The sequence below is a fragment of the Apostichopus japonicus genome, chromosome 5 (assembly GCF_037975245.1).
Source record: "Apostichopus japonicus isolate 1M-3 chromosome 5, ASM3797524v1, whole genome shotgun sequence".
Taxonomy (NCBI): Eukaryota; Metazoa; Echinodermata; class Holothuroidea; order Aspidochirotida; family Stichopodidae; genus Apostichopus; species Apostichopus japonicus.
In genome coordinates, this window is record NC_092565.1 from 8,445,268 (window position 1) to 8,457,583 (window position 12,316).

Consider the following 12,316-nt stretch of genomic DNA (forward strand, 5'->3'; position numbering starts at 1 on the left):
AACGGTCACCTACATGGAACGCGAAGTACGGCACATTGTATTACAACTTTCATCAAGATTGATTTGTTATGTACATAATTTTATTCCCGTATAGGTGTCACTGTATGAGCTTATCAAATTTACTTCCATTCTTTTCTACTGTTAAAAATGCTTAAATTTTCCAAACATATCTTTCGTAGTACAGTGTTTATTTATCTCGCTAATATGTTAATTAATGTATTAGATAATTATGACATACATATTCCAAATGCTGTTTAGTAGCAATCGAAAAATACGTATGTGTACTGTAGTCAGCATAATTTGAATTAACATTTTTATTTTATTTTTATGAATAATTATTTCCTTTCCGTGCAGGGGCTTCGATTATGAGGCGAAGTTGCCACCCTTCTCCCACGAATTGTGAGTTTGTCCAGCAGTAATTGCTAGTGGATGCATGAACAAAACAGTAAATACAATAGTTTGAATGGCCTTTTTAAACAGCAAAAGGCCTCCTCTCCAGCAGCGCTGGATCTTTCAGAAAAGGCAAATGTCGGTCTGGAAATCGATCCACAGCTCTCGTGAATAAATGTGAATGTCAGACCCTGGTTATAAAACAAATGATTTTGTCACAAAATTTTCTCAAATATTAATTGTGTATTTTACCGCTACTTTTTGTATGCTTCATCGACACAGCAGACTATTTAAAGTTGCAATGAACCATCTATTTGTGGTTCTAATATGCATTTAAATGTTAACAAACTAATTTTTGCAAACATTAATCGGTTAGAATAATGTGTGGGCTGGAATCTGTGGATACCACTGGAAAGGAGCCAGCAACATTCTTAAAATAACTTCTGAAAGGCAAAGTGATTGCTAAGAGCATAGAGCTAGCCGTCATCAGCATATTTTGTGCATTTCTCCACATAGCAGATGAAGATTTTATGAGTCATCATTGTGAAGACCTGACTTAGTTATTTAATTTCATATATAGTCTAAAAGGAGGAGTTTGCTCAAGACAGAGCTTGGTTTAAATGCCGGCCATGTTCAAGCCATCTAAGACATTTAAACTAAGGACTACAAATTAACCAATTTAGGAAGACAGAGTTGAGGGGTTGGGAATGGAGACATGGGGTGTAATTGGGGACTACTGGCTCAGGTCTTAAATGCATTTGTTTTGAAAACCTTAAATCTTGTCGATGTGTACGACTTTCATAAAAAAAATGTTGGTATGCCTTTCCCAAAAGTCTTTGTGGTGGGCCACTCTGCTCCCCCCCCCTTCTGACTACGCCACTGTACTGGCTTCAGTTGTTGGTTAAAGGATGACAGGCAGAATTTTAGTCTTGATATGTCAAAGTTTAAGTGAAAAAGCACAGACCTAAAATGTCAATGTTACTCCATTCTTTTATGAATTCTAGTAACAAAAACAATAAATAATAAATACTAGTTCATTTATCTTCATATTACAGAGCCACCCTTGCATGGACAATGCAGTTTAATACCATATGTCCACATTGTAAACATGGCATTTGAGGCCAAAGTATCGTTGTGCCGTTGAGTATTGCATTTGCATCTGAGGAACTGATTGGGTGTATATTGGACTGATAAGTCCAGTCAGTTTAACTTATGAACCTCTGCTGTTAAGAGGGTCATTTCTGTCAAAATTTAAAGGTGTTATCGAATTACAACCTAGACTGATAGCAGTGGTGTTTACATTCTACAACATATCAAAAAGGAATTTTGTGCTAAAGACATCCATAAAGATTTATCTCAGCTACATGAAGAATATCCCAACAGCGGGATTGTGTTTGGGATGATACTGCCTTCGGTTGTTATAAAAGGTTGATGTCTCAGAATTATGAAGAACATCCCAACAGTGAGAGTGTGTTCAGGAACACACTGCCTTCGGTTGTTATTAAAGGGTGTGAAGACTCGCGCAAAAAGAAACGTTTAATGCCGGTAATACGACCTAGTTTCGAATGAGGTGTAACGGAAGTGTTTGACACCACCATCGATCCCAGAAAATACACACACAGCTTGCTACCGTCAGTAATTAGACACTAGTGTACAGTGAGTACGTACAGCTGCGGTCAATACCCACAGCACAGTGTATAAACGATACTGATGGACATCTCAGGTCCAGCTAAAGATAACAAGGTATCACGTTTCATTACTGTCTGCAATTTGCAGGGACACAAAAAAAACGTCACTTGTAAGCAACAGAAAGTTAACTTTTGCAGATGACTGCACACGGTTTGGGGCGAGTCTTCAATGCCTTTAAAGGTTGATGTCTCAGATACATGAAGAACATCCCGATCAGTAAAGCTTGATTGGAGACATATTTTGGCTTCAGTTGGAATTTCCTAGTGATCCTTTCGCACTTCCAGTTTCTGACATGCGATGCTGAGTTAGGAACTCGATAACATTATTGATTTACAATTTTCCATCCACTAAGACCTCTCTCTTGCAGGTTAGGACTAGTTTGTAATGTGAGCATAAAGGGATGACGAGAAGCATGCAAGAATTTGAAGCCAGAAACAACACAAAAAAACACAGACATTCCACAAAGACTGCAACCTTTCATATTTTCATTTAATGACAGACTTGATTCTAGCGCATGCTAACACTTCAAACGAAAAGCACACACAGCTAATAACAGTGAATAACTCTACATCACTATTGCTAACACTATTGCAAACACTCAATAAAGTGATTTGGATTTCAATGAAAAACTTTCAAATTTCAAACAGAAATGGAAAAATGCTAAAATTTTGGCAGCTCAAGTTTGCTGTATTAAAACTCAATGTCATTCACTAAGCTAATTGCTGGTAACTTTAGCATTTATATATATATTAATATGTGGTCTGACTTTTGCACATCACATTACACTTATATAAAACAGCCAGCAGTAGAGACAACAAAAGAAGAAGACTTAACCTACTACAGCTTGAAGCTGTAAAAAGGTTTACATAAACATAGCTTATTGCCAAGCATGGATGCACATGCAACATACAGCCAATATAGGCCACCCTGTACTTACTGTCACAGCTTTTAACCAATGGAAACATGAAATGATATGTGAAATGCCATTCCATCATGCAAAGCCACAGGGCAAGGAAAATAACAGTTGTATTGTGGAGTGTCACTGGCAGGCAGGTCCTGTTGATATCAGAATGCTGAGTAAAATGGTTTCACAAAACAATATGGTAAGTTGCTGCAGAAGAAACCAACCAGATGGTTTACTACCAAAGACTCCCTCAATTTGTTCTGTGATTCAGGGTCACAGTCTTATACCAAAGTAAACAAGTCTGTGATACAATGTAATGTGTAAACTTTTGCCTCATCAGCCATATTTGACAACAACTGGGTCACTTGTACAGTTAATATGAAACATTCCAACCAACTACTGCATGCATCGGAAATGACACTTACAAATATGATATGATATTATCACCATCAATATAAAGACTATGACAAGCTCAATCAATTTCATATCACAAACTGAATTTGCCTTTATTTTGTCTACATTTTCTGTGTACGTCTAAATTCATTTTAATGAAGGATGAACCTGATCTGAATCACCTATTACAGCAACACGATTACTAGATGGATGACACAATAGAACACTGCATGTTAACTCCTGAGGCGGTCCATATCAGAACCCCTTATACATCTTACAACTTGTGTTCATATACACACAACTATGTAACAATCCTATCTGTACCAACCATTTGTACATCATACTACTCACTGCTAACCAATGCTACCACAAAAACCTTTTGATTTATCCTTGTGTTATTCCAATGTCAAACTTCATAGGTATTAATCAAAATAAACAACAACACATGGAAAAAAAAACCCATCCCACTTATCCACATTCCTTTCCCTTCCTTCCTTCCTTCAAACAGAATAAGGACACCTGACAAAAATTATAAAATTCTAAACAAACCAGCCACTAGATCAACAAACAGACATTTCCAGCTGTTTGTATTATGGAGAAGTACAATCCACCTACTAACATATAAATATGACCATCAACAGAAATCTCTTGGTGTGGTACTGTGCAGTCATACATTCCAGTTACTAATGCATAAGCAAACGGACATCTCTTGCTGTTGTATTGTGGAGATATACAATCCACCTACCAATGTTTAAGATTCAAACAGACATCTCTTGCTGTTGTATTGTGGATATACAATCCACCTACCAATGTGTAAGATTCAAACAGACATCACTTGCTGTTGTATTGTGGAGATATACAATCCACCTACCAATGTGTAAGATTCAAACAGACATCACTTGCTGTTGTATTGTGGAGATATACAATCCACCTACCAATGTTTAAGATTCAAACAGACATCACTTGCTGTTGTATTGTGGAGATATACAATCCACCTACCAATGTGCAAGATTCAAACCGACATCTCTTGCTGTTGTACTGTGGAGATATACAATCCACCTACCAATGTGCAAGATTCAAACAGACATCTCTTGCTGTTGTATTGTGGAGATATACAATCCACATACCAATGTTTAAGATTCAAACAGACATCTCTTGCTGTTGTATTGTGGAGATATACAATCCACCTACCAATGTTTAAGATTCAAACAGACATCTCTTGCTGTTGTATTGTGGAGATATACAATCCACCTACCAATGTGTAAGATTCAAACAGACATCACTTGCTGTTGTATTGTGGAGATATACAATCCACCTACCAATGTGCAAGATTCAAACAGACATCTCTTGCTGTTGTATTATGCAGACATACATTCCACCTACTTACGTATAGGAAAAGCGATTAAAAGAACAGCAAACAGACATCTCTAGCTGTTGTGCTGTGCATGTGTACATTCCACCTACTAAATGTATAAATAATATCAAATAACAGACATCTCTTGCTGTTGTACTGTTGAAAAATACATTCCAAATACTTACGTATACGAAAAGAACAGCAAACAGACATCTCATGCTGTTGTTTTGTGGAGATGTACATTACACATACTTATTTAAAAGATCATCAAACAGACATCTCTTGCTGTTGTATCGTGGAGATATACAATCCACCTACTGAATTAAAACATCACCAAGCAGACATCTCTCGCTGTTGTATTGTGGAGATATACAATCCACCTACTGATTTCAAAGAACAGCAAACAGACATCTCTTGCTGTTGTATCGTGCAGATATACAATCCACCTACTGATTTCAAAGAACAGCAAACAGACATCTCTTGCTGTTGTATTGTGGAGATATACAATCCACCTACTGATTTCAAAGAACAGCAAACAGACATCTCTTGCTGTTGTATTGTGGAGATATACAATCCACCTACTGATTTCAAAGGACACCAAACAGACATTTCTTGCTGTTATTTTGTGGAGATGTACATTACACATACTTATTTAAAAGATCATCAAACAGACATCTCTTGCTGTTGTATTGTGGAGATATACAATCCACCTACTGAATTAAAACATCACCAAGCAGACATCTCTTGCTGTTGTATTGTGGAGATGTACATTACACATACTTATTTAAAAGATCATCAAACAGACATCTCTTGCTGTGGTATTGTGGAGATATACAATCCACCTACTGAATTAAAACATCACCAAACAGACATCTCTTGCTGTTGTATTGTGGAGATGTACATTACACATACTGAATTAAAACACCACCAAACAGACATCTCCAGCTGTTGTAATGTGAACTTCACCTTTTATGTACAAATGACATCATCAAACAGACATCTTTTGCTGTTGTAATGTGGAGACTATATTCCACCTACGTACATATAAAAGAAGCAGTCCAACAAAGAAACACAATATTACTGTACACGTTCAAGTTATAGTACTGTATCACTGCAAATTCCAAAATCCAAAAAATTATAATGCATAACACAGTAACTATCTGATTTTCAAAGATACAGGTTAAATTGAGCACAGTGTATATTTTATGGCAATATGCTGCCATGGCTGCTCTAAACGTGATGGTTTAATTAGAATCATAAAACAGCCACTCAAACTTCTTCAGTTAATGTATGAAACATATTGATCACATCCTCTACACTTGAAATCCATCCATCGCAAAGCTACACTTAGGGCATACCTCAGTGCTGCTCAACATTCAAAATAAATGCCAGACCTAATTCTAATTTATTGCATAACACCAGTGGAGGTAAAAAATATACAAATCCGTGCTTCTTTGAAATTTAAAAACACTTTCCATGTCATCAGCATTAGTACAAGCCATAAAAAATGATCATGTCCCTAAATATTGAGTGTTATGGCAATTGTTCTATAGAATGGTCGTTATAATCATTGATAGTTTACCATGTAGCAGATACATATATTCATCCTAACATGCAACCAACATCCCTGAGTACACCAGTTCTCATGACCCCCTCAAACACAGATTTAACATAAAAAAAAAATAAGCCGTTAATGATGACGATGAATTAGCTGAGTCTTGATAGGGTCTAACAATCTGGATGATCAGTATCAGGCTGTTTAATTCTCCATTGTAGCATACGAATAGTCTTAAAACTCTAAAAATTGATACCGTGGTTTCTGACTGAATAGATAACTTTTGAACATATGTAATAAAGTACATATTCTTTAAATTCACAAAAGGTCAAATCATTCTTAGATGACTTCACAACACACTGCAAACTCAGTGAATTTTTTTGTGGAAAATAAAACAATCAACCTCGAACCACTTCAATGAATATAATTTCACAAATCAAAATAGAAAGCTATGGCTATGACAAATTTTAAAGTTTGTTTTACAAGAATTCATGAAATTCCGAATGTGCAACCTAAGTGACCCATCAAAATGTGGTCACTGCAAACCAATCTTCTCAAACTTCACCAACATTTTCTCCCACATCCACCAAACTGATTGGAAGTACAATTTTCATTTAATACTGACTTTGGTGCTTAGAAAACTACTCATCGTGAAAGTAAAAGTTAGCTTCACACTTATCACCAAACTGCATTGTCTCTGAATAATCAAAATTTGGAAACAAAGCCTTGGCAACGACTGTCTCATCTCTTTCACTCAGTCAAGAGTCTTACATAGAAATTTCAATGCTTCAATTTGCTTGAGAGCAACAAAGTCAAAATGTGTATTGTCTTTTCACAACTTTAAATCCTTTGAAACTATTTCATCACCAAAAGTTTTACAAATTTCGAAAGAGCCATAAATACTCTGACAGACAAGACTGTTGTCTAAAATGTTGACCGACTGTAGTTAATATACCAAACCCTGATCGATGGATATTTTCACTGCTTTATATTACTCAGTGCTTCTCGATTTCGTCTAGATCCAGGTCGGCACATTGGAACATATCATCCTCCTCATCCTCATTGTCAAGGTTACAGTCACTGTCACCATGGTAACCATCATCCTTGGATATGTTGCGATGGCGACTGCCACTCGGTCCGTCTTTAGCGGCCACGTCCCTGGTCGGGCTGCAGGTGGGGGTGATCATCACACTACTGGATCCATTCGATTCACTTTCCGGTGATATTGGCTTCAGTAACTCCTTTATCAAATTGTTATTTGATTCTCCAGGGGATGAAGCTATGGTCTGCAGCCCAATGCATTCTTCGGGGGATCGTTTGCCCACGGCGCTTCTCAGTCCAGATTTCTTGCACTAAGAGAGAACAAATGTGAGTGACATCCATCAACTATGCTATCAACTAAGATCTGAAATGAACATACTAATGATCGGGGCTTGCTATAACCAATATATTACATTTCCATTAATTCCATATTTTGGTAGTTTTTAGCAAGAGATGAATATCAAGTATTTTAGTCCTTCCCCATGGTGTATGTATGGCTGCTGAACTTCTTGACATTAGTCAGTGAAGAGTTGTATCTTGCATATACTCAAGTTTTCCCTTCATTTATCCCAGAATTCAATTGCTTCGTACTATAACACTTAATCTGATGTCCATCCAAATGTGCAACTTACCCAAATTTGCTTGAACCCTTGGACTGAATTTGTTGCAAAGTTACTTTTACTAAAAATTGTTATCCTACTGGATACAATGGCCAAATAGATGGAATAGTTAAAAGAGAATACCTCTGTGACTTAATTTTGCTGCTTGTGATGATGTTGCAACAAAATTTAATGAAGCTTCAAAGGAGGCTATCACATCGGTTTACTGACTTAAATAAGAGTAAACATCGGAAGTTGGTATATGCATCACAAGAGTTCATGCTCCACATTCTTGTTACAATGTTGAGAGAATATCAACATCTCTTCTAAAGCTCCTTTCTCAAAAATAACCAGAAATACAACAGGATTTGTAATTCCTGGCTGATTTTTTTTAACTATGCTTGTACATGTGTATAAAAAGGTGGCTCCAAATATCAAGTATGAAGCTTATTCAAGCATATACTTTTGGGGTGGTTGTCTTTGCAAGATTTTCAGACTTTGACCTCGTTTGACTTCAAACAAACTTTGACCTAAGAAAAATCTTGGTTTTGTATGGACTAAGCTGGATCCACACTCTACCGACTGATTTCATCCAAGCTGTACTTTTTGAGTTATGTGTTTTACAAGGTTTCCGGACCTTGACCACTGTTGACCTCTGAATGACATTTGACTAGAAAACAATAGGTTCCTTATAATTACTAAGGTGGATAAACATATACTAATCATGAAGTTTATCCAAGCTTTACTTTTGGAGTTGTGTTTTCAATGCTTTTCATCTTTATGGACCTCTAATGACCTTGACCTCTACAGAAAACAATAGGGTTCTCATACTCAATAAGGTGTGGATCCACACTGCAAGTGTGAAGTTCATCCATCATGTACTTTAGAATTATTGTGCATACAAGCCAAGGTTGTTCATACACACACGAACAGGCATGCCATCACTATTGCATACAGTCTGTTTGCTTTCACTAAGGAATCAGAAACAGCGATACGTGTTTTGTTTCTTTGAATTTTGATAAACACAAAATTATGCAAATATGGTAGGAATTTCTAAAGGGATAAAGAAATTCATGACAACCCTGGCAAGAGAAACATTAGCTCTTTAGATGCTTGGAACCAATTAACATAATATCATACCATTAATGCCTGACTTCTGGTTATCCTTGTCCTGGGAAGAATTCCATCAACCTGTAAGCAAAAAGTAAACTGTCGTAAACTTACAGGAGATTAAGAAGGAACAGTGATGCACTCAAACTAGTGCATACTGTACATGCTGGGCCATTTCATATTGATGTGAGCTAAAGAAATAGGATAGATGTTTCAGTGGCTAGTAAACAACACTAGGATTGTAGCTTGGCAGGTTTATATGCCTGTGTTCATACTCTGCTATATACTATATGTTGTGCCATTTCATATTTATGTGAGCTAAGGAAATAGGATAGATGTTTCAGTGGCTAGTAAACAACACTAGGATTGTAGCTTGGCAAGTTTATATGCCTGTGTTCATACTCTGCTATATACTGTACGCTGCGCCACTCCATCTTGTTGCACCAAGTTTATATGAGAGCAATTTCAATGGTACAATAACATGAGGATTTCACTTCGAATGGTTGACAAAACAGCCCTCGGGCTTCTAACATAAAGGAGACATTGGTACATATGCTTTGTATTGAAGTGTATTGAAGTGAATTGCTAACTGCCTAGCATCTTGAAAAGTGAGTTAAGAGAACATGTAATACCTGAGTGGTTCCTCACAGTTCATTTGAATGTCAAGTCTAGATTAACTGGAATGAACTTTCAAATTACTTTTGACCTCTTATAATGCCAGTCTAATTTTTTAGTAATATTCAGATGGCTTTGTTCCAAGGACATAATCTCCAATGAGTGCAAAGCAAACTGAACCTTTCACAAGACCTATACTCAAGTCTCAGTCTACCTCAAACACTGATAAGTGCTATACCATCTGTTTCATTGCTTTAAGCAATATTAAAATCATCTTCAAGTCAAATAATTTGTGAAAAAATAAAAATAGCCTTTGGAGGCAATCTGATAAATGTTGATAGTACTTTAGTCTTAATATTCACTGCTTCCTTGTTCATATTAAGTTAGTTAGTCTGAACAAGCACAACACATCTACTGTATAGCTTCCAAAGCTATAAAGGATGCAATACGTGGATACAGTTTGTGAACACTAATATTACAAACAAATATTGACTATGCAAGCAGAATAATTCAGTTGCAAATTGCTTTCAATGGGCTAATCTGTAGTGCACTGTATCAACCAACGTTGTATTTATATGGTATCAATGGAATGAATAATGGACCAAGGCTTGCTCTGAGATGTGATCTGTTGTGTATAAACCAACATTGCATTTGTACTGCTGCTAGCAGTTGTCATCTTGGTTTCCAAGATATTCCAAAAGGACAGTGAGCCACGATGGCTCCATATCAGCTGCAGCATAGTTGTGTGAAAAATACTGGTCCCTAAATTTTGGGAAATTACAAAGTCAAATGAGGGTAGCCCATGAATAAGTAAGTTTTTAAGACACTTTCAAAATTGTCTATGGTAGGGGCATTCCTAATGTGAGTGGGAAAAATGTTCCAGACTTTGGGGGCCGCAAATTTGAAAGAACGCTCACTGTATGTCTTGGTTTTAATTTTTGGTGGCTTTAGGAGAATAGCACTATTAGATCTGAGTTTAAAGGGTGAGTAAGTTGGAAATAAAGCTTGGGAAAAAACCATGGATGGCTTTGTCACAAGAAATTTACTTTTTTCGTGCAATGGTTGACAGGTTATATTGAAGAAGCCCTCAACATAATGCCCAGGTCTCTAATGCCAAGAGGAAAAGTTATTTATGATACCATACTGACCACTCTCGACTTACTCTTGCTGTGCCTTGCAAATACAATATTTTTTTAATGCTACAAATACATCACTCATCTTCTCGATGTTTAAGTTCCGTTTTGAATCACTCCTTATCAGCTAGGGAAGACCAGTTCACTGAGATCATATAATATGGTCTAGCTGTAACAACAATTCCAAAGACGACAGCTTAAATCATGATTGCTTTTCTAATCTCAGTGTAAACACTTTCTTTTTTCTGCAAGCCCAATTTAACTTTACCTTGACCAAAATAGAAAACAACTGTTACACTTATTATTAGGCCTAAAAAAAAAACATCTCAAAAACAAATGTTACTAAAATTGTAACACTTCAAATAGAAGTTTAATGCCAACACTGCCGCATCTAAACTGTACAATGGCTCTGTTAGATTGAACTGGACAACTACACAATGTTCATTACTACTAGTGAGTCTACTGCAATTATTATAGAGGCACACATACTGTACATGACTAGAATAAGTTCAGCTAATAAATAGCTGGATGGTAAAATATCCTAATTGACATCTGAGTGCTTGATCCACAGCACCATAAACGAAAACGAAAAGGTTCTAACAATAATATGATATCCTTTTGGTATCAGCTTACACTTCAACATCAAACAAGTTCACGTCTATACCCATAGAAGTATAAATTTGCTGGAAACTCCTTCGGCTCGAGTTCTCTGTTTCAAATTGCCTTCAGTAATTTAACAACAGACCACTTCCACCACTATATGAACTTGTGTAGGGTTCTTGCAGTCAATGTATCTTTATGTATATCTCTATAATATAGCTCTCAGATATGACTAGAAAATATCACATGTACACACTGTCTTCACACATACATGTACTCTTGACATAGTACAAACTACAGAGACTCCTTTCATGTTAAGTAAACAATGAAACTCTAATTAATTGTGAATGATACTACTTGATTTCATATACGTGTACCTTGAGTATGTATACTACAGTATGTGTATACATAGTACTGTACATAGCTTCCTCAAGATCCCCCTATACAGTACACACAGAATGACAAGAGGGGAAAATTCCATGTTATAATTAATATCATGTACTTTGTGCTCCCCTACCACTGCAAAAAATGTCCATGCAGAATTATTTTTTAAGTAAACAATAAGTCTTCTCATACGTATAGACATTTAAATGCTGGTATTCAAACTTTTAAAATACACCAAGTTGAAAATTGGACAATACCTTTTCATTTCGTCTTGCAATTTCTGCTGGTTTATTTAACCTTGCCTGTGGGTAAACAGAGAAGAAATGAGATCCATGTGGAGAGCAGGTCTAATTTATTACAACAGTGAATACACAGGCCGGACAGTTAATGTGAAAGGTCATGGTGTAACAATATATACATCAATGGCAGCAATGTATGATACACCAAGCATACTATATAAGCTCATACTTGATCAATGCTGCTCATATTAATGACCCAGTATAGTATATATCAATACCAGTGACTAAGTTTACCCACTGCACAACAGTA

At 36.4% G+C, this 12,316-nt stretch overlaps 1 protein-coding gene across 1 annotated transcript in view; it reads right to left on the reverse strand.

The window, feature by feature from the left end:
- Positions 1-2,550: 2,550 nt before the first annotated feature.
- The window catches only part of LOC139967523 (protein FAM53A-like), a 32,971-nt gene continuing 23,205 nt past the window's right edge, over positions 2,551-12,316 (reverse strand). The window contains exons 5-7 of the mRNA XM_071971410.1: positions 12,025-12,069; positions 9,066-9,116; positions 2,551-7,637 (exon numbers count right to left, since the gene is read on the reverse strand). Coding sequence (XP_071827511.1) covers positions 7,281-7,637; positions 9,066-9,116; positions 12,025-12,069 — 453 coding nt within the window. The 3' untranslated portion in view covers positions 2,551-7,280. The remainder of the gene's footprint in view (positions 7,638-9,065; positions 9,117-12,024; positions 12,070-12,316) is intronic.